Source organism: Heterocephalus glaber, unplaced genomic scaffold (assembly GCF_053883595.1).
Source record: "Heterocephalus glaber isolate CG9 unplaced genomic scaffold, H.glaber_assembly_v1.0 deba00001781, whole genome shotgun sequence".
NCBI lineage: Eukaryota > Metazoa > Chordata > Mammalia > Rodentia > Bathyergidae > Heterocephalus > Heterocephalus glaber.
The window spans coordinates 2,792,431-2,815,314 of NW_028258467.1; the positions used below are offsets into that span (position 1 = coordinate 2,792,431).

Here is a 22,884-nt window from a genome sequence, read left to right on the forward strand (position 1 = left end):
CAGCCTTATAAATGCAAACTCAGAGTTAGTAAGCTTTCACAGGCACCAGTGGTTCTAATGTGTATCACAGAGGTAAAGGATTTAAAAAGCTTGGTGGAGGAGTTCAAAGCACTTGCCCAATCTTGCCCATGACTGCTGCTATTCCCACCAGCTCTGGAAGACCCTCACCGTGTCCTGTGAGGTGACAAGCCACTACCATGCACCAGGAAAGATATCTTGAGACATCTTTTTCCAGAGAACCAAGACAAAGCAAGGCAGCCTAAGAAATCATTCACATTTGTAAATTAAACTTGTTTATTAACCTACATAAGTATTTTTTAGCTTAGGAGGAAACAGGGCAAAACCAGCAGAAATGGCCTTCCAAGGAGTGTGCTCAGACAAGTGTTCAGACTGGCCCCAAATCAACTCCAGGAGGAAACAGTGATAATTTATAGAACATTTTATCACACTTAAACAAAATACAATTTAATCCATAATTCTCAAGCTAGCATTTCATTTGAAAGGAGTTAAAACTATCATACTTTTCCAGAGTTTAGAATGATACTCAATTTTAAACACGTCCGTGTCCAGATAAGTTCCTACTTGCCTCAGTAGGATCTGCAAGCTTACAGGAGAGTATGCTAATTCTCAGTCCACCCCTTGTTCTGGGTGATAAAACAAACTAGAGAAAAAAGAAAGTCAGAGGGTTAGTTTTAGATATTGACTTATGTATAAAATTAAAAACTAATGATGACTTCAAATTGAGAGTTGCAATGAAAGTTTTGTTTACAATGTTAACATGAATGTCAATTAGAGTTGCCAGATGATGGGAAGAGTTCTAGTCCAGGTAGAGTTTGGTAGAAAAATTATAGATCTGGTTTCTGCAGTGATTTTTTGTAAAACTTCAGATCATTTTCATGACATTTCTCTCAGATCTGAAGACTGAGATTACAAATCATACATATAGAAAAAGGGCTTTATGTGTATTCAAGGTGTCAACTGTAACAGACACTAATCTGCTGCACTGACACACTGTTAGGCCACAGGGAAATAAGCAATTTATTAATAATAATGTCTTATTTTAACCATTTACCAAGTACGTTCACCAATATCTATATAGAGAGTGGAAGGACAGAAGGATTTATCAACCACTTTAATTTCAAAGACTAAGAAAGATAAAATGTACTGATATCAAGAAAAACTGTGAAAGGTTGTAAATGGGCTACAAAGATCACTGACCACCGTTTTGGTGGAGGCCTTGTGCTCTAGAACAGCCAGAGCACCTTCGGAACTGCCCACGGGGGCTTTGCCTGTCACTGGATTGGTTGAGCTGTTTCATGACTACAGGTCCTGGGAGCTGGTAGTGATAGCATGGCCCTACTCATGGAGACCCAAGTAAGGCTTGTATGGGAGATGGTTGATTCTGCCTGTGGAAGAGTCTGTATCTACAAACCCAGTTCAGCATTTCTGCCTACCTGCCTGCCAATGTGTTCTTCTGATTTCACTTTGAATTTTAAATTTTTTTACTGGTTCCTTCATTAACTAATGAGTTAAATCTTTAATATGTGTCCATTATTTTTGCAATAAGAACCATGGCTTTACCCTTTTTGGAAATTATTCTTTAGCCCCAATAGTGGACAAAAGGATTTCAAATAATAATGCTATATATTTTTAACTTTTTTTTGAGATAGTGTCTTGCTATGTAATTCAGGCTGGCCTTGAACTTACTGTGTAGCCCAGGCTGATCTCAAACTTGTGGCAATCCTCCTGCCTCAGCCTCCCAAGTTCTGGGACCACAGGCATGCACCACCATACCCGGCCATATGTTTTAAAATATTAAAATGAATACCTTTTTTTTTTCTGGTACCGAGGATCGAACTCAGGTCCTTGTGCTTGCACAGCAGGCAGCGAAACCACTGAGCTAAATCCCCAGCCCAAAATATTAAAATGAATACCTTTTTTGAAATTCCTCCAGTGGAACTAATTTGTGGTTCTTGTTTTGTTTCTTTGAGACAGGGTCTTTCCATGTAGTCTAGGCTAGCCTTGAACTCATTATGTAGCCCAGACAGCTCTGAAACTTATGAACCTCCTGCCTCAGCCTCCAGAATGCTGAGATCACAAGTATGTGCCATCACATTCAGCTGTTTTGGAACCTTTTTTGTTGTTGTTGGTACTGGGGATCGAACTTGGGACCTTGTGCTTGTGAGGCTGACAGCAGAACCACTGAGCTAAATCCCCAGCCCCACTGGAACCATTTTATAAGTAGCAGTTATTTTTAATTAAAATATGAGAAATATATAAAATGTTTAATTTATATAAGAATATTTTATTTTTATCATTAGCTAACCAATGTAATTTCTTTTTGGGAGTGGGGAGTTTTTGAGACAGGATCTCACTATGTAGTTGAGGCTGGCCTTGAACTCATTATGTAACACAAGGCTGGCCATGAACTCACAGTGATCCTCCTGGCTCAGCCTCCCAAGTGCTGGTATTATAGGTGTGTACTACCACACCCAACACCAATGTAATTTCTTATTTTTTAAATTACATATTTTGAATCTAAGAAGTAACTCTAGGATTTGGGGGCCAAACCTCACCCTCTGAGCAAAGGAATTAACATACTTTTTGGTACTGGGGACTGAACTCACAACCTTGTGCTTGCAAGGCAAGTGTGGTGCCACTGAGCTAAATCCCCAAAGCCTTAGCATACTTTTATGAAACTGCCCTTGGGCTGTGTATAAGTCAGCTTTGTGTTACTACAATGACCTACTTGAGGCAACTAACTTAATAAAAGAAATGGTTTATTTCAAAGAATCATATATTGTGTTCTGATTATAACCATTGAAATTGTGTTTCACAAGGACCTGAGTTCGATCCCTGGTACAGAAAAAAGAAAAAGATATTGTGTTTGATTCTCATGATCTTTATCACATTTTATGGTATAGTATAATTATGTGCTCAATATCTTTGTTAAATACATTTTAAATGTCTTTTTAGGGAATGGGGATATAGTTCAGGAGTACAACACTTGCTTAGGATGGAGAAGGCCCTGGATTCAGTCCCCAGAATATCTCTATCTATCTATCTATCTATCTATCTATCTATCTATCTATCTATCTATATCTATATCTTTTAAACATTTTTGGAAAGATATAATGTCCCTTTGAGGGCAATTTGTTGTTATATTTGAGTAAATTTTATAAAGCTGTAAGTTTCCATTTAAAGTGATCAAATTTATTTGACTCCAATCAAGTACTTGAGTGTGTCTTAACTGGGAAACAGGAAGTATTTTGTAGGTCCACGAAAATGTGGAAGAAATGTAATGTATAACTGTAGCTTTTCCTCCTATGGCCTACTAAGAAGAGGCCTCAAACCTAGGCCCTAGAAATATTATTGGTGCCACTGACCAGGTCTGCAACGGACTCAGAAAAGCTTGAGTCTATAAGAAAAGGAACCACTGGAAAATGGTAAAATCCTCTTGTAAGAATAGAGTAAACACAGCACACTCAAAGACTGCTTTATAATCTTTGTGAAATCAAAATTATTTAAAAATAATACCAAAATGTTTTTACTTTTTTATTCCTATTCTCTCACCAGCACACACAGTTGTTTTCCAGAGGCTGCATGGCAAGAGATATCACTGCTCTGTCCACTAACGGCATGTGTGCTCATGAGTATATTTTTAAATTTTTTCAATATTAAGTTTTAATACTGTAAGAATCAGGAAATAAAACTCACATAAACTAGAGCACAATAACTTTTAGTAGTATAAGAGAACACACTGAGAACCACGGAAAGAAAGAGATGACACCTACTGTATGTAGTCTTCTCACATGTGACCTGGACAAGTAGCAACATTTTGTGACCTCGCTTTCCTCATTTGCAGCACAAGGAGTTTGTGTCACTCCCTCTTCCACTTTCTACACCTTCCACACTACAATTCTATGGCCCCCCAACACTGAAGTATTGCCAGTGCCTCAGGAGTCACCTCTGGCCCTTCAGAACTGTGAGATAATAAAATGTTACAGGCTTAGAGAAGTTTACTAAGCTCTCAGGGTCACTCAGGCTAAGAAGTGGTGGAACTGGAATTTAGAACAAGTGTGTCTCACTCCAGAAGCTAAGCAATCAACTGGGCCATTCCATACCACCTCACTAAGCAAAGAGCAGTCCCATGTGGGCATGTAATGCTGAGGATCAACCCATTTTCACATTAAGGTCTGTTGCCTGGTCTTAGAGTTAACATTAAAGGGCATCTTCTTTGTTTGCCTATTTCTTTGGTGTCATTTGTAAGTCCTTTCATACTATATAATAAAATCCAATTATTTCCATTGTTTCTAGAGTAGCTAACTCCTTCTGCACATCTGAAAATCAGCCATAATTAAAAATAATATACTTAGGCTGGTGGTATAGCTCAGTGGTAGAGTGCTTGCTTAGTATTTACAAGGCCCTGGGTTCAATCCTTAATACCAGAAAAAAAGGTTCCTTAATTTAGCCAAGTGTGGTGGCACACAGCTGTAATCCTAGCATTCTGGGAAACTGAGGTAAAAGAATCTCAAGTTTGAGCCCAGCCTGGACAACTTATGGTCTTAACAAGAACCTGTCTCAAAATAAAAAAAGACTAGGGATATAGCTCAGAGAAAAGTCCCTAAGTTCATTCCCCAACATTACAAAAAAGTCTCTAATTTATTGGATTGTGTTGTAGATCTTTCTTGGTTAAATATTCCTTGGTTGTAGATATATTGGTTAAATATGTAGAATAACAGAGTACTATAAGATACACTAACTTTTAAATAAATTTTGCTTCTTTCCAAAAGAAATCGCCACTTCAGTGCTGTTTTCTGTTCATCCGTCATTGCAAGAAACTCATCTACCTAGTTAAAAAAAGATCAAACACATATTTTGAAATATACATAGATAACTCATTTTGACAACATTGTGAAACACACTTGCTCACTAGAAACTGAATTTTATTCAAAATAAAATTCTCAATTTTTTTTGCTAGAGGAGATAAGGGAAGATAGGCTATAAACAGAATCTCTAAAGGTAGGGATTCAGCAAGGAAAACTCCTATAATAAAATGGAAGCCAAATTTGGAGCAAAAGTTAAATGGTAAATTTCATGAGCTGTTTTTAACAGTAAAAAAACCCAAAAAACAAAACACAGGGCCAGGGATTTAGCTCAGTGATTCCAGTGCCTGCCTTGCAAGCGCATGTTCCCGAGTTCGATCCCCGGTACAAAAAAAAAAAAAACCTCTGCCTATTGGTCAGGTGTGGTGCACATGCCTGTAATCACAGCATTCTGAGAAGCTGAGGCAGGAGGATCACCAGTGCAAGCCCAGTCTAGGCAACTTAGCAACATAATGAGAACAGTCTCAAAATAAAAATAAGTAAAACAGACTGGGGATATAGCTCAATGTAAAGGCCTTGGGTTCAATCCATAGTACTACAAATAATTAATTAATTAACAAATGAAAAGGGCTGGGGATGTAGCTCCGTGGAAAGGACCTGGATTCAATCCCCAGTACTGGAGAGAGAGAAAAAAACACCAAACCAACCAAACAAAAAAGGCTACCTGCCTATTATGTGATTCTGCTAATCCAGCCTCCAAGGATCTGGTGCTGTTCTAAAGTTGCAGACCAGGGAGAAAACAGGTAGTTGACTTTATACAGCTGGGCAGAAGAAATAGCACCAAGCCGTCCTTCTGGAACAGCCACAGCATGTTGTTTTTTGCTTTGTTTTGTTTTGGTTTTTTGGTACTGGGGATTGAACTCAGGACCTTGCACTTTTGAGGCAGGCGCTGGAACCACTGAGCCACATCCCTGGCCCACACAGCATGTTGTTTTACCCATTATTTACTTGATTGTATAAAAGTCATGTTTATTTCTCTACTTTGCTAAAGGCCTCAGTCATTACTCATAATAATCAATATTACCTGAGGTTTTAATATACAGTTCATAACTATGTGTTCATTAAAGCAATGTGTGATTTAACCAAAATGGTTTTCCCTCAGATCTCTTTATTTTTTTATGTTATCTTTTTTTTTGAGACAAGGTCTCGCTATTAGCTAACCTTGAAATAACTATGTATCCCAGGCTGGCCTCAAACTCACAGCAATCCTCCTGTCTCAGCCTCCCAAGTGCTGGGATTACAGGCATGTGCCACCACTCTTGGCTTCAGATCTATTTATTTATTAAATATTATTTTATTGGTACATTTTAGGTATACAATATAAAGACATTCATCATTGGAAATTTGCACCTTTACATAATCTCTCTTGGTTCTTATTTTTCAGATCTCTTTATTAATGAATTAACTTCTATCAAATGTTCACCAAATGGGCCAGGGATTTAGCTTAGCAGTTCCATCACCTGCCTTGCAAGCACAAGGACCCGAGTTTGATCCCCGGTACAAAAAAAAAAAAAACGTTCACCAAAATCCAGGCATATGATCCTAGTACTTGGGAGGCTGAGATGGAAAGATCCCTTGAACTCAGGAATTTGAGACCAGCCTTGGCAGCACAGCCAGGTCCCATCCCAAAATAAAACAAAATAAAAAATCACCAGAATAATCTATACTTTTAATGAAAACACTTCATCTTGGAAATATTTCTAAACATTTCTTCATTTTATGCTATTTACCGTGCAGCCCAAAGTGTCTTCAGCAACATTTCCTGTGAGACTACAAGAATGGAGGGTTCCTGTGTGGTCAGTAATATCAACCAGCATATGGAAGCTGAGAAAAACAGATTTAAATCCTGAAGAATCTTTGTTGCAAGTTGTGCAAGTGTTGGATACTTCATTTACAATATAACCACAACTGGAGCTGAGAAGAAACAAAGATAATGATAAAGTGTTATAATCCTAAGTGATAAATTTGATCTCTAGCAGAATTATCTCTAAAATGTCAAAATCAGCCTGGGAAGGCTCACTGAGTGCTCAGTGATGTAGACATAAGAATTCAAAGAAGGAAGAAGGGGAGGGGAACAGGAAGTAAAAAGATGTGTTATGTACATGTACCAACTCCCCATAATTATCCACTGCAAACATGTACTAGTAATTTTTTTAATTTAAAAAAGAAGCACCTTCAATAAGAAAAGCTAAAAACAAAAATTTAACACACTTTCTATACAGTCAGCCTCACTTCCAGCAATTGTGATTCATTTGGCTCTGGACACAACGTCCTCCTTCATGCCTTTCCCTGCTGAGTTCCTGCCCAGACCCTGGGGTCCACAACTGACTTCCCAGTGGGGGCCTTCCTTTCCTTTCCTGCCCTAGCTCATGCCCCTAACCTTGTCAGAACAGCTGCAGAGCTTGTGCTTCAGCACTGACACTGGGTGCCACACCCGTTTCTTTCATCCTCATCCCAAGACCTGCACAGTGCACCCTCAAGTTAAGACTGGCCTGACAGATGAACAACTTCGGTTATGGCCAGAATTTTAGTTTTAACTTATGACCAGAGTCTTGAGTTATGACCCAAATGCTGGCCACTTGTGTTTCACAATGGTCTTAGATACAGATTTAACCCTAAAGAGTCCTGAAAGAAACATTACAACATCCTGTGTGGGGTTAATTGAGAAATCCTGGGCCAGTGTCTCTCTAAGGACACTGAGATCTGCCTGTACACAGGAGAGAGACTTTGAAGGCTGTGTAGAGGAGTCTGAGCCTTCAATTGACCAACCTGAGTTACAACCAGCCCTTAGGAACGAATTGAATTCATAAATCAAGGATTCACTCTATTTGGGTTTTCATACATTTACAGAAAAGCCCACAGGGCTGGTCAAATTCATCCTAAATGCTGTTAGTGATTGAGCCCAGACAGGGACACAGCCAGTTTGAGCCCACTTGTCATCATAGAGGACATGTTCATCAGGTTACAGGGGACACATCAGCCTGCTATTTCTCCCACCTGCCCCCTCAAAAGTCTGCCAAAAAACACTATTTAAAAAGCCTCTTCAAGAAATTAAAGGGAGAGGGGGAAAAATAAAAAAGAGCCAACAACAGGAAAATAACATGACAATGATAAGTCAATACATATCAGTTATAACCATCAATGTTAATGGCCTCAATTCACCAATCAAAATAAACAGACTGGCAGATGGATTAAGAAGCAAAATCCAACAATATGCTGCATACAAGAAACACACCTAGTTCAAAAAGAAACTCATAGACTGAATGTAAAAGGATAGAAAAGAGTCTTCATGCAAGAGGAACCTGGAAAAAAGCAGGAGTAGCTATCTTATTTGCAAAGTAAATTTCAAACCAAAACTAATTAAGAGAGACAAAGAAGGTCATTACATCCTTGTTAAGGGAACAATCCAAGAGGAAGAGATGACAATTACAAATATATATGCACCAAATACTAATGCCCCCAACTATACAAAATAAATATTAAGGGACATGAAAAACCACATAAGCACTAACACAATTGTAGTGGAGGACCTCAATATCTCACTGTCACAAATAGACAGATCATCTAGACAAAAAATCAACAACAAAATAGTAGAACTGAACCAAGCTTTTGAACAAATGGACTTAACAGACATCTACAGAGTGTTCCACCCCACAAAATCAGAATATACATTCTTTTTGGCTGCACACAGGTCATTCTCCAAAATAGACCCCATACGAGTTCACAGAACATGTTTAATTAAATGCAAAGGAATTAAAGTTATCCCATGTATGTTATCTGACCATAGTGCAATTTAACTGGAGATCAATAGCATAAGAAACCACAAGAACTTCACAAACACATGGAAATTGAATAACACTCTCCTGAACAACCAACAGGTCACAGAGGAAATTAAAGAAGAAATTAGACATTTTTTACAATTTAATGATAATACCAGTACAACATGCAGGAATTTATGGGACACAATGAAAGCAGTTCTATGAGGGAAATTCATAGCAGTGAATGCCCACACTAGGAAAACAGAGTGAGCTCAAATAAACAACCTAATGGTGAATCTTAAGCTCCTAGAAAAAGAAAAGCAAGACAAATCCAAAGCTCATACAACGGAGGAAATTATAAAGATCAGAGCAGAAATCAATGCAATGGAGACTAAGAGAATGATACAAAAAAATCAACAAATCAAAGAGTTGGTTTTTCAAAAGAATAAATAAAATCGATAAACCCTTAGCCAACTTTAGCAAAAAAAAAGAAAGAAAGAAAAAGCTCAAATCTATGCAATTAGGAATGAAAAAGGTGAAGTCACAACAGATCCAGAAGAAATCCAGAGGATTGACAATACCTACTTCGAAAAACTGTACTCTAATAAAATGGAAAACACAGAAGAAATGGACAGATTTCTAGATACATATGAATTACCAAAGTTGAATGAAGAAGATATAAAAATTCTAAACACCCCAATTACAATCAGTGAAATTGAAAACATAATTAAATTTTACCAACAAAGAAAAGCCCAGGTCCTGATGGCTTCACTGCTGAATTCTACAAGACATTTAGAGAAGAACTATCGCCACTACTCTTTAAACTTTTCAATGAAATTGAAAGGGAAGCAATACTTCCAAATTCATTCCTGGAAGCAAGTGTTACTTTGATTCCAAAACCAGGGAAAGACCCAACCAAAAAAGAGAACTACAGGCCAATCTCCCTAATGAACATAGATGCAAAAATCCTCAACAAGATACTCGCAAACAGAATACAGAGGGTCATCAAGAAGATCATACACCCTGACCAAGTCAGAATTATTCCAGGGATGCAAGGATGGTTCAACATACATCAATCAATAAATGTTATACACTATATTAACAGAGTCAAGGACAAAAACCATATGATCATCTCAATAGATGCAGAAAAAGCATTCAACAAAATTCAACACCCATTCATGATTAAAACCCTGCAGAAAATTGGAATAGATGGTCTTTATCTCAACTTGATAAAGGCTATCTATGAAAAACCAACAACTAACATCATACTAAATGGTCAAAAACTGAAAACCTTCACACTAAAATCAGGAGCAAGACAAGGACGTGCACTATCACCACTCCTGTTCAATATAGTTTTGGAAACAATAGCCACAGCAATTAGACAAGAGAAAGAAATAAAAGCAATAAAGATAGGAAAGGAAGAAGTTAAACTGTCATTATTTGCTGACGATATGATACTCTACATAGAAGACCCAAAAAACTGCCAAAAGACTTCTAGACTTAATTGACAGATTCAGTAGAGTAGCTGGATACAGGTAAACACTCAAAAATCAATAGCCTTCTCATACACAAATAACAGACTATGAGTAGCTCTGTAGCAAAAGAAACCATCAACAGAGCTACTCATAGAGAAATTAGGGAAACAATCCCTTTCACAATACCATCCAAAAAAATGAAATATCTAGGAATCAATCTAACGAAGGAAGCAAAAGACCTCTTCATTGAGAACTACAACACTCTGAAAAAAGAGATTGAAGAGGATATAAGAAAAATGGAAAGACGGGCTGGGGATTTAGCTCAGTGGCTCCGCTGCCTGCTTTGCAAGTGCAAGGACCCGAGTTGGATCCCCGGCACCAAAAAAAGAAAAAAAGAAAAACAAAAGAAAATGGAAAGACATCCCTTGTTCCTGGGTAGGAAGATCCAATATAGTGAAAATGGCCATACTTCGAAAACTGCTATACAGATTCAATGCAATCCCGATTGAAATCCCAATAGTATATTTCAAAGAACTAGAGAAAACAATGCAAAAATTCATTTGGAACCAGAAGAGAACTAGAATAGCAAAAGCAATTCTAGGCAACAGAGACATGGCAGGGGGTATCACAATCCCCAACTTGAAACTATACTACAAAGCCACTGTGATTAAAAAAAAAAAAAAAGCAGCCTGCTAAAGAAACAGATTGGAGGATCAGTGGAATAGATTAGAAGACGCAGAAACAACTCCAGACATACTCAGCTACCTCATCTTTGACAAAGGAGCCAACCATCCTCACTGGAGGAAAAATGGCCTCTTTAATAAATGGTGTTGGAAAAACTGGATTTCAACTTGCCAAAGATTAAAACAAGACCCATATCTTTCACCATTCACTAAACTAAAATCCAAGTGGATTAAATATCTAAATATTAAAACAGAAACACTAAACTTGCTGGAAGATAAGTTAAGTAGAACTCTTTTTTTTTTTTTTTTTTTTTTTTTTGTATCAGGGATCGAACTCAGGTCCTTCCGCTTGCAAGGCAGGCACCAGAACCACTGAGCTAAATCCCCAGCCTGTTAAGTAGAACTCTTGAAGACACTGACATAGGAAAAGACTTTATGAACAAATCCTCAGTAGCACAGGAACTAGCACAAAGAATCAACAACTGGCGAAGCCCATGAGACCTCCAATGCTGCTTGACAAAGTTCCAGCTGGGGGAAAAGAAGAGTGGAACACATCGTACCCTCATATTTTATTTTTTCTTGACATAATGTTTAAAATTGTTACTCTGGTCACAGGAGTCATTGTGTTTGTGACTAACAACAAACTCTCCATGAGGCAAATTGGCAATGATGTATTGAAATCTGATCTGGCTCAAAAGTCCCTAATTCCAGTTTCTCTTAGTTCTATTACCTCATCTACTTCTAAAGAAACCTCTCCTAAAACTCCCTCTGTTTTCCCACTAACTGTAACTCCCTCTCTTATTGCTGACGTTCCTTTTACTAAAGGGGTCTTATAAAGAAATTAGAAGGATAGACTTTAGATGTAAGTAATAGTGGGAAATGAGAAATAGAGAGAAAGTTATGACAGGCAAATACATTAAGGGGGCAAGTTATTCAATATTTCTCACAGTGCTGAAAATATTTCCTGCTCATGAACTATGAACCCGAATGACACTTAGGTAAGATAAATAGAGGTACAGAAAAATAGAGAGCTAATAGCAAACTATATTAACCATTGTGCAGTTTCTCAAGGGCTAGCTCGTGACCACAAGTTTGACATTTAATTAATTAAATCTTGCTTGTACTCCCACTGATATAGAGATTTTGATTAAGTTACATTTTGTTCTACTTAGGTTTGGGAAAATAAGGGGACAATTGTAATTTTTAAGATATGTATTCATGATGTTCAATGAATTGAATCAGCTTAGAAAAAATATACTGTTTAGTAAGAAATAACTTTTACCTCACTAGATATTGCTAAGGCATCCTAAAATGTAAACATGTTCCGCCCAATGCCTCTTAGCTATTGCTTAAAGATATAAAAATAAATCGGACCCTGAGACTTCTCAGAGGGAACCTGAACATTGCTTGTGAAGGTTCTTTTCTCATCGCCGGCCCAGGACCTCTCCCCTTCCTACCCTACATCGACTGCAGCTGGTCTGCGGCAAACAACTGGGATCTCTTTTTTTTTTTTTTTTGGTACCGGGGATGGAACTTGGGTTCTTGCGCTTGCGCAGCAGGCGGCGAAACCACTGAGCTAAATCCCCGGCCCGGATCTCATCTTTTTAAAAAGCTTCTGCACTGCAAGAGAAACCACCAACAGAGCTAAGAGACAACCTACAATGTGGGAAAAAAATTTTCACCAGCTGTTCCTCAAAGGTTTACTATCTAGAATATATAAAGAACTCAAAAAAAATCAGACCCCCCAAATATAAAGACCCAATTCAAAAATGGGCATCTGAAATGAACAGACATTTCTCAAAGAAGTAAAAGCAGCAAATAAACATATGAAAAAATGGGCCGGGGATTTAGCTCAGTGGTTCAGGTACCTGCCTCACAAGCGCAAGGTTCCGAGTTCGATCCCCGGTACAAAAAAAAAAACCTTATGAAAAAATGCTCAACATCACTGGTCATTCGAGAGAAGCAGATGAAAACACTGAGATTCCACCTCACCCCAGAAAGAATGGCTGCTATCATGAAATCAACCAATAACAAATACTGGTGGGGTTGTGGGGAGAAAGGAACCCTTCTCCATTGTTGGTGGGAGTGCAGACTGGTGCAACCACTGTGGAAATCAATATGGAGATACCTCAAACAACTAGAATTGGAAGTCCCGTTTGACCCAGCTATTCCTCTACCGGGTATCTTCTCAAAAGAATTAAAAGAATCATACCACAGTGATATATGTGCACCCATGTTTATAGCGGCACAGTTTGTATAGCTAAAACTTGGAAGCAGCCCAACTGCCCATCAACTGGAGACAGGATAAAGAAAATGTGTGTGGTCTGGGGATTTAGCTCAGTGGTTTCGCCGCCTGCTGAGCAAACGCAAGGACCTGAGTTTGATCCCCAGTACCAAAAAAAAAAAAAAGAAAGAAAACGTGTCTTTTTTTTTTTTTAAACAAAATGGAATACTACTCAGCCATAAAGAATGAGAAACTAGAGATATTTATAGCTAAATGGATGCACACTGAGGCGATACTCTTTTTTTTTGGTACTGGGGATCGACCGAACTCGGGTCCTTGCACTTGTGAGGCAGGCGGTGGAAGCACTGAGCTAAATCCTTGCCCGAGACGATATTCTTAAGTGAAATAAATAGGACACACATGTGTAAATACTGAAGTTTCTCTAGTGTGAGAAACTGAAAGTGTAAATAAGGATCAAAATGTATAATTGATATTGTGTAATAGGAAGAAAAGGTCTAAAGGAGTAGGGGAAGTGGGAGGGGTAGGGGAAAGGAAAGAAGGGAAAAGAAAAAATATGAGAAAAGGAAAAAAATGGAAACAAAGTCTTTGTAAATAGGGGAGGGAGGAGGGGGTAAAGGGAGGGCAGGGGAATGGGGAAAAAATAAGAACCAAGATATGTCATGTAAAGATACAAGATCCCAATGATGAATGTAACTGTATTGTATACCTAAATGGACCAATAAACTTAATGGAAAAATAAATAAATAAATAAAAGCCTCTTAGCCCATAGGAGACACCTTCTCTGTTCTGCTCGCAGAGAGGTTCCTTTCAGGTTTAGCAATAAACCTGCTTGGACTGTTGAGTTTGCATTCCCTTCCCTCTTTTCAGCTCAGTTAATATTGCTAGTGATATGTTAACTTCACTTTAGTAACAACTTCTTTTTCTTTTTTGTGTAATAGGGTCTCGCTATGTAGTTCAGGCTGGCCTTCAACTATGTAGCCCAGGCTAAAAATAATTTGGGTCCTTACCATTTATTTCGAACTACTTTCACGGTTTCATCATCAATGTTCAGGGTGGAAATATAAGCATAGAGAATACCATAGAAAGGTTCGGCTTTTCCTTCATTCTTCAAAGCTTTTGCCTTTAACTGCTCAACTGTATAGATATCAACTATTGTATTTACTAAAAATAAAAAGAAGTATTATAGTCTCCTATATATTCTAAGAACTATAAAGGATTACATCCAAGTAGAAACGTTATAAAGTTCAAATGAGAACATGTAAATAGCTTAAGGAACAGAAAAATATTAAATTTGCTATATTAAAATGGATTATAGGACTGAAGACGCAGCTCACCAGTATAGTGCTTGCCTAGCATGCACGAGGCCTTGTTCAATCTCCAGTACTATTAAAATGAAACAAAAACATTCTGATCATATAAATGGATTCAAAACCTATGAAAAGGTGAGAAGATGAGCCACAGAGTATGGGATGCTAGCAATCTACCAGGGAACAAAGTACTCATCCAGAACATCTGAAGAGGTTTTTTTGGGGGGTTATCATTCTAAGAACTAAACCCAAGAAAATGATATTTTATATCACATTCTATGTGTGGGCACAGTACTTTTCTGGGGAGAAAATCAGTAGCACTCATCAGATTGCCTAGTGGTTATATATGCCCTCAAAATTTTAAAGTAGCCTTTGTGTGTGTGTGTGTGTGTGTGTGTGTGTGGTACTGGAGATTGAACCCAGGGCCCTCCCACTGAGCTCTATCCCACGCCATTTTTTTTTTTGGTACCCGAGATCAAACTCAGGTCCTTGAGCTTGAGCAGCAGGCGGTGAAATCACTGAGCTAAATCCCCGGCCCCCAAGCCATTTTTAAAATTTTGAGACAAGGTCTCACTAAGTTGCTAAGCTGGCCAGCCTGGGCTCAAACTTGAGATTCTTTCTCCTCAGCCTCCCAGGGTACTGAGATTACATGCATGCACCACCACAATCAGCTTTAAACTAGCTTTTTAAAAGCAGAAAAATAGTAGTAATAGACTAAGGATATGGTACCTTTTACTATGCCAATCAAAACTTTATAGGCTCAATTTTGATCTAAAAGTCAAACAATATTTAAATGGTCACTTACAATTTATGGATTCTTTCAAATAACTGGCATTTTCATCAGTCAAAATATTTGTTTCTCTATTTTCTCTTATAAAATTCAGTAGTATGTTAGCTTCTGGTGTATCTTAAGTTAAAAATGCATAAGAAAAAAGCAAATTGATTATCTTTTAAATCACTATGAAGGATCCAAAATTATTGTTAATAAAAAGTGATGACATGTAATTATGTAACAAAATAATATTACTCAACTATTAACAATGATATTGAAATCTATGAACAGGAAGAGATATATACCAGATATTGTTAGTGAAAAGAGAAGCTTACAAAACTGTGTGAAACATTACTTTAATTGAAAGAATATATGTATATGCAAAATTATGTGGAAGAATATATGTATATAAAAAACGGTCTTGGTCAGGGTTTTAGCTCAGCAGCACTGTGCCTGCCTCGCAAGCACAAGGTCCTGAGTTCAATCCCTGGCACAAAAAACCCACAACTGTCTTTAGATGGTAGGATTAGGGTTATCTTTGTATTCCTTTTTAATTATTTTATGTGTTTTCCGATTTGTCTGTGTGTATGTGATACTGGAGATTGAACCCAGGGCCTTCACACTGAGCTACATTCTCAGCCCTATTTTTTATTTTGAGACAGAGTCTTGCTAAGTTCCCCAGGCATGACTCCTGCCTCAGCCTCTCAAGTGCTAGGATTGCAGGCATGGCCCACTGTTCCCAGCTGCATTTTCTGCATTTTATATATATTTCTTTTGCAATAAAAAAAATTGGGGGGGGGGTACCAGGGATTGAACTCGGGAACTTGCACTTGCGCAGCAGGCGCCAGAACCACTGAGCTAAATCCCCGGCCCAATAAAAATATTTTTAAAAGGTTAAAGTCTTGTTCCTCAAATTTGAATATGAGTTTTCTCAATAATAGTTGGATAGTATGCCAGAAGTCAAGGATGTGATTGTGAGCCAGGTGTGGTGGCTCATGCCTGTAACCTAGCATTCTGTGAGGCTGAGGTGGGAGTATGGTAAGTTCAAGCCCTGCCTGGGCAACCTAACAACTTAGTGAGATCCTATCTCAAAATTAAAATAAATAATTAAAAAGGACTAGTGATGCTACATAATGCAAAGGTCCTGGGTTCAATACTCAGTACTGGGGGGGAAAAAGAATGTGATTTTGAAAAAGGCTTTTCATAAGATTCTAACTCCAAGACTTCCTTTAACCCCAAAACCCTAGCCTCCAATCTGTGAGTATCTAAGTGCCCCATCCCACTTTCCATTGAACATTCCACAATGAACATTCTACAACCTGTCCTGGCAATGCTTGGACTTCCCTAGTTCCCTTGAGCAGATTTAAGCATTCTTCCTCCTTTCTCAAATTATACACAAACCTTATTACTGATCTTTCTCAAAATAAGACTGTAAATTCCTCAGGGTCCTGAGTTTGATCCCCGGTACCAAAACCAAAAAACCAAAAAAACTGTAAATTCTTTCTGGGCAGGTGTTGTGCCTTTTTATCTTTGTATTTCCAATATCCAACACAGTGATGATCCTTCCATCCATCTAACCATCACCTATCTGTCCCCTGCCTTCCAGAAAGGATTAACTTGTCTCCACATTTTGCAAATAAAAGGCATTCAGCAGGTACTTATAAATTAATGGGTGAATGAAAAAATGTTTGGGGTTTTTTTGAGACAGGGTCTCACTATATAGTTCAATTCTGGCCTTGAGCTTACTATGTTGCCCAGGCTGGCCTCAAACTCAGTGATTCTCCTGCCTCAGCCTCCCAAGTGCTGGGATTATAGGCATGTGCCACCAGGCCTAGCTTGAATAAGTGTTTTTGAAGCATCAACAGAACTGCTGCACATCATGCAGGAGTAGCTTTTGAGTGGGCCACAGCAATCTGACCAATGAGCTTCTTTTTGAGAAGGATGCTAGTAGGGAAGATGGGATGCAGGCACTGCCACAGGGGCCCCTACTGGCAACAGGGTGATCCAGATCATCTGTGGAGAGGGTGAAATTCCCACTCTGATGAACACTCTCAAAGCAGAGAAAGGACAAGGAAGACTTAACATCTGGCTAGGGTAAATGCTTAATCCATTTAGATCTTAATTTCTGCAAGGTAGGTGTATAGCTCAGGAAAATAGAAATAAGGCTGATTTAAACAAGCACACAAATTGCTTCTCTGTCTTTTGGCTAAGATCAAGCGTAAACAAGCACACAAATTTATACCCTTATGAGTACACTTATAAGTACCCTCCTTTAATGTATTCTTAATAGAATGAATGCAAGAGGCCTATTGTACAACACAGTGACTATAGTTAGCAATGTATTGTATTCTTAAAAACTGCTAAAAGAGCTGCTTTTCACATAGTCTCACCACCAAAAAGTATGTGAAATAGTGAATAGGTTAATTAGCTTAATTTAGCCATTATGCATGTGTACAAGATGTCAAATATTTATTTTTATTTATTTATTCATTCATTCATTCATTCATTCATTCATTTTTTGGTACTGGGGATTGAACTCAGGACCTTGCGCTTGTGAGGCAGGTGCAGTGCTACTGAGCTAAATCCCTGGCCCAATGTCGAATATTTAAATAAACAAATTTGAGGCACCTATGGTGACATACACCTATAATCCCAGCAGTGGATGAAGTTCACCACAGGTCTGAGGCCAGCTTGGGCTTCATAGTAAGTTCAAGGCCAGCTTGAATTGCATAACAAGACCCTGTCTCAAAAAACTAAAAAAATTTAAAAATTATTACAGTAAAAGACACATTGACATTAATCCTCTTCAAGTATTCCTTTTCAATCTTTATATGCTTATCTCATCATTCTTGTCACTTTCTGAAGCAGTTCTAAAAGTGTCTTTACAAGGTATGATAAAAAAAAAATATGGTGAAAGTAAAGGCAGGATCTTAAAAACAGTGTGTCCTCATCCACCTTATTCACTGGATTTGTCACAGTGTGACTTCTGGCTCTTCTACAAAGTCAAAATGACCATGAGAGGTAAACATTTTGAATCAATTCAAGACAAAGCAGCAGCCACCCTCACCCCCCCCAAAACCAACAAACAAAACAAACTACCACAACTAAAAAAGACAAAAAATAACAGCAAAGACAAGGCAGCCATAATAATGCAATTAAAGATCCAGAACTGCTTCAGAAAGTGGCAAGAGTAATAGGATAAGCAAGAGGGAGTATTTTGAGGGGGATTAATAGCAATGTGTCTTTTATTGTAATTTTTTTTGTGTGGAACCAGGGATGGAACTCAGGACTTTGTGCTTGCCAGACAGGCATGGTGCCACTGAACTACATCCACTGTATTTTTCAGTCATACCTCGTACATAATACAAAATATATTATAGGCAATATACAATTTTGTCAATTAAAAAACTGAAAGCATTCTGAGAGTCTGAGGTAGGAGGATCTCCTGGGTGACTGTCTCAAAATAAAAAATGAAAAAAGGGCTGAGAATATAGTTCAATACAAAGGTCTTAGGCTCAATTCCCAGTACTACACACACACACACACACTTCCATAAATAATATTTTTTAAAATTTGTCTCCTTCTGGATCAAGAAAATGTGGTTTTTTTAATAAAATGGAGTAATACTCGCCATCAAAAATGAGAAATTAAAGATTAAAGACATTTATTGCTAAATGGATGTACATTGAGGTGGTACTCTTAAGTGAAATAACCAGGACACACATGTGTAAATACTGAATAGTTTCTCTAGTGTGAGAAACTGAAAGTGTAAATAAGGACTAAAAGTTAAAATAGATAATGTGAAATAGGAAGAAAAGGGGCAAAGGGGAGGGGGAAGTGGGAGGGGTAGGGGAAATGAAAGAAGGGAATGGAATTAATATGAGAAAATGAAAAAATGGAAACAAAGTCTTTGTAAATAGGGAGGGATGGAGGGGGTTGAAGGGAGGGCAGGGGAAGGGGGAAAAATAAGAACCAAGAGAATATGTAAAGGTGGATATCTCCAATGATGAATGTCATTATATTGTACACCTAAATTGTACCAATAAAAGGATATACAAAAAAAATAAAATAAAAATTTGTCTCCTTAAGGAAGGTGTTTGTTCTAAAGATGTTGGAATTAAAATCCTTGGACACTTTTTACTTTGAATCCATTATCAGAGCTACATGTACAATATCCTAGAATATCTGCCTCATTAACTTAGTCTTGAGTTTTTATACAATTAGTACTGTCAAGCTTGATTGTCTTTTCTACCATATAAATCCAAGTTTTAGAAAATTTCCCAGATCAGACACCAAACTTTTAACAATAGAGATTTTCTTTCTTCTCTTCTCATCTGTTTCTGTGTCTTTCTCTCTTGTCTGTGTCTGCCTCTATCTCTCTCTGTCTCTGTCTCTGTCTTGGATGGTGGTGAAGTTGTTTAGTAGTAGAGCATTGCCTTGCATACACAAGGTCCTGGATTCAATCCCCAGCACCAAAATTTTTTTAAAATCTCAGGAACTAAAGAGTGGCATTATTGTCCCAAGTATTGAGAACAGAAATTATTGTCCCAAGTACTGCCATCAGTGTCAACAACGTAGACTGAAAAATCTTTTCAGCATTAGTCAGATTCTATCACTGGTCCCCTCCAAACTCTAGCCTCCAACAGCAGTCCCCTAAAGTGACAGCCACTGTCTTGATCACCCACAGGCTCTTCTCTCTCTCCTCTCCCCCCAAGCACTTTGCCTTGGCCATTCCCTCACCACCATACGAGCTTTTGCTCAGATATCACCCTTACATCCCTGCTCACCCCACCTCTAAGCCAGCACATACAGTGCACTGCCTTCTGGATTCTAATACTGCTCCTCCTTTCCTCCAAAATTCATAATTTATGGATCTGTCTTCCCCTGCTGGAATATGAGCTCCATGAGGGTGGAGGAATTCATCTGCTTTGTTGTTGGACCCCAGATATCACTCAGCACATGCTCAGGAAAGGAGAGTCCAGAGAAGAACAAATCAATATGGTGGCATCACCTGCCATGGTACTGCTTCCAAGGAGACAACATTCATGGGATAGATTTGTAAGACTTGGTGAGCTCAGACAAAACAAAGCCATTATGTTATATACTATCTCACAGTTATCTCATACTTTATATCTTTTTAAAGATCTGATAATGGTTTAGTTAAAAACATAAAATTGCTTTATAATTCTCGGTCATTGGTGACACTTTGTTATAAACCAATAAAGTAAGTTTATGTTTAAAATGATACACTGTTAGTCTGGGGATGTAGCTCAGCAACACAGTGCCTACCTGGCAAACGTGAGGCCCTGAGTTCAATTCTTGGTACCAAAAAAAAAAAGACATACTGCTATATTTATATCTTCTTGAGCTTGGATTATTCCTTTTTTGAAATGGTCTCACTATGGAGCTTAAGCTGTTCTTCAACTTGCAATCCTCTTGCCTCAGCTTCTTGAGTGGTAGGCCATTTCTGGTAATTCTGCACTCCTTGGCAGTCCTGGGCTGGTCCCTATGTCTGCACTGTGAAGCTCCCTGAGCACACTCACAGGGCTAACTCTCTGACTCCCCAGGTTCAACACCTCTGACTCACGCTGCAGTAAACTATGACTCCTTTAGCAACCACTTCAAGGATCTTTTGGGTGTTTGTTATAAACCAATGATTCAATGATACAGTATATTCATATATTTTTCAGTGTCCTAGTAGTAAATGTTATTTCAATGTGGTGAAACTGAACTTATTTTTGTTTGTGTGTGTGGTATTGGGGATTGAATCCTGGGTCTCTGCCCTGACCTATATTTCCTAGCCCTTATTTTATTTTATTTAAAAATTTATTATTATTATTTTTTAGTACTGGGGATCAAACTCAGGACCTTGCACTTGCAACGTAGGTATGGTGCCACTGAGCTAAATCCCTGGCCTTATTTTTTTTAATTTTAAGACAGGTCATTTTGCTAAGCCACTAAATTGCTCTCATTTGTCATCCTATTGCCTCAGCCTCCAGAATGCTGGGATAACAGGCATGAACCACCAGAGCTGGCTTCATTCTGAGTTTTAAAAAAGTCATATAAAGCAATTTTCCCCTTACCAATTAAAATTAAAGCCACATTTTCATTCATAAAATATTGCATAAATATTGGAATATGTTCATGATCATTTCCAAATGGATGAAAACCTTGGAAAGTTTTTTACCTGGATTAGTTGTAATAATAGTTTTTGAGATTACAGTGGCTGTCATGCAGTTCCGAAATTTGTCAAAATTTATTCTTACATCTGAGGCAAATATCACTGTTTGGGGAAAAAAATTTAAAATTATTACATGAGAACATAAAAATGACAAATATTTAACCCAATTATAAAATTATGATACCTGTCTCTTGTGGCATCCAGCTCTGTGCAAGTAGAATGAATTCATTATCCCAACTGCATTTGTTTAAAAAGAAGTGACATAAAATAAGTACCTTAGAAAAATGATAGTGACACATTGTTTACCACAAAAGAAAAAAAAAACAACTCTGCCTCAGTGGCTGAGGTTAACAATTCAGGTGGATAGAAATTAGGGATATTTGCTTCTATGTGTTAAATCATCCTTTCAACACACACACACTCACTCATCTCTAACAACTCTCTGCTCTACCAATTCTTTTGTTTTCCCAGCTCTTAGATACTCCCAGCTAGCTGAAATAGAGTGACTGAAAGTCTAAAGGCTTTAAAATTTTCAGTCCATTAAAGTAGGACCCCCAAAATAGATTAATTTCTCAAGGGACTTGATGAGAGGAAGGCACTTTTCAGATCAGTCTCCCTAGGTACCCAGACACCAGAAGTCTAATAGTTCCTTGTTGTATTCTACAGTACTTCAGGGTGCAACTTCCACTTTTTGCCCCATCCCACTCTAGGGTACTTCTAAAGAAGTGCAGAAAGTCTGGCTTATTCCTTATACTTGGGACCTAATAAAACACCATTTGTTATAAAATAGAATATAATAAAAGTGGTCACAGTGGAGTCCATCTAAATAACTCTGTATCATCCAAAGATCTCATTTTAAGATGGCAGCCATAAGAATTCAACATTCCTGAGAGGTTTATTTTTTCATGTCTTATCTCCTATTATTATTCCTCTCTTAATATGAAATTTGCTGTCTATTTGATAAAATTAAAATGTTCTGTTTTGGTGATAAACAGCAGGGTATCACTTTAGAACATATGTAGGAAGTTACCATGTCATTGCAAAAGAAGACTCTGTTTCATCATAAAGTTTAACTTCACATCTCTGGCCTTTTCTTTGGTCTGAAGTTATAAAGTATTTTGGTTCTCCAACCTTAGAAATAGAAAGAAATCACTATTTTTTACTTGTGTAGGTACAGGTCCTTAAATGTTTATTGATAGAAATATTCAAATATTTACCTTTTACACATCAAATTGAAAATATTAAAATTGCAAGGAACAGTAACATAATGTTGATTATCTTAAGGAGCCTTCTGATTGAATTAGGTATATTTAGCTGAAGTGGTAATTACACTTTGAAGAGAGATATATGCTTAAAGTTAAGACTGTATGTCTTCAACATGCCAAAACAAATGCTCCATGGCAGGCCTCCTGAGGGTGCCTATGTGGACCCTTTGAGGGTAGGGAGTGAACTTTCAACTGTACATCCCTATGGCTTAGCACAGACCCTGGCATGGAGCCATACTCTCAGCCTTTTTTTTTTGTACTGGGGATTAAACTTGGGATCTTGTGCTTGGGGGCAGGCGCTGGCATCACTGA

General features: G+C 37.9%; 1 protein-coding gene across 2 annotated transcripts in view; it reads right to left on the reverse strand.

Annotated features, from left to right (window-relative positions):
- Window positions 1–71: 71 nt before the first annotated feature.
- The window catches only part of Meiob (meiosis specific with OB-fold), a 36,792-nt gene continuing 13,979 nt past the window's right edge, over window positions 72–22,884 (reverse strand). For both annotated transcript variants that reach the window (XM_021251330.2, XM_004873681.3), the window contains exons 7-14: window positions 22,338–22,438; window positions 21,492–21,544; window positions 21,314–21,409; window positions 15,160–15,261; window positions 14,055–14,208; window positions 6,617–6,800; window positions 4,764–4,850; window positions 72–661 (exon numbers count right to left, since the gene is read on the reverse strand). In XM_021251330.2, the coding sequence (XP_021106989.1) occupies window positions 551–661; window positions 4,764–4,850; window positions 6,617–6,800; window positions 14,055–14,208; window positions 15,160–15,261; window positions 21,314–21,409; window positions 21,492–21,544; window positions 22,338–22,438 (888 nt within the window). In that variant the 3' untranslated portion in view covers window positions 72–550. The remainder of the gene's footprint in view (window positions 662–4,763; window positions 4,851–6,616; window positions 6,801–14,054; window positions 14,209–15,159; window positions 15,262–21,313; window positions 21,410–21,491; window positions 21,545–22,337; window positions 22,439–22,884) is intronic.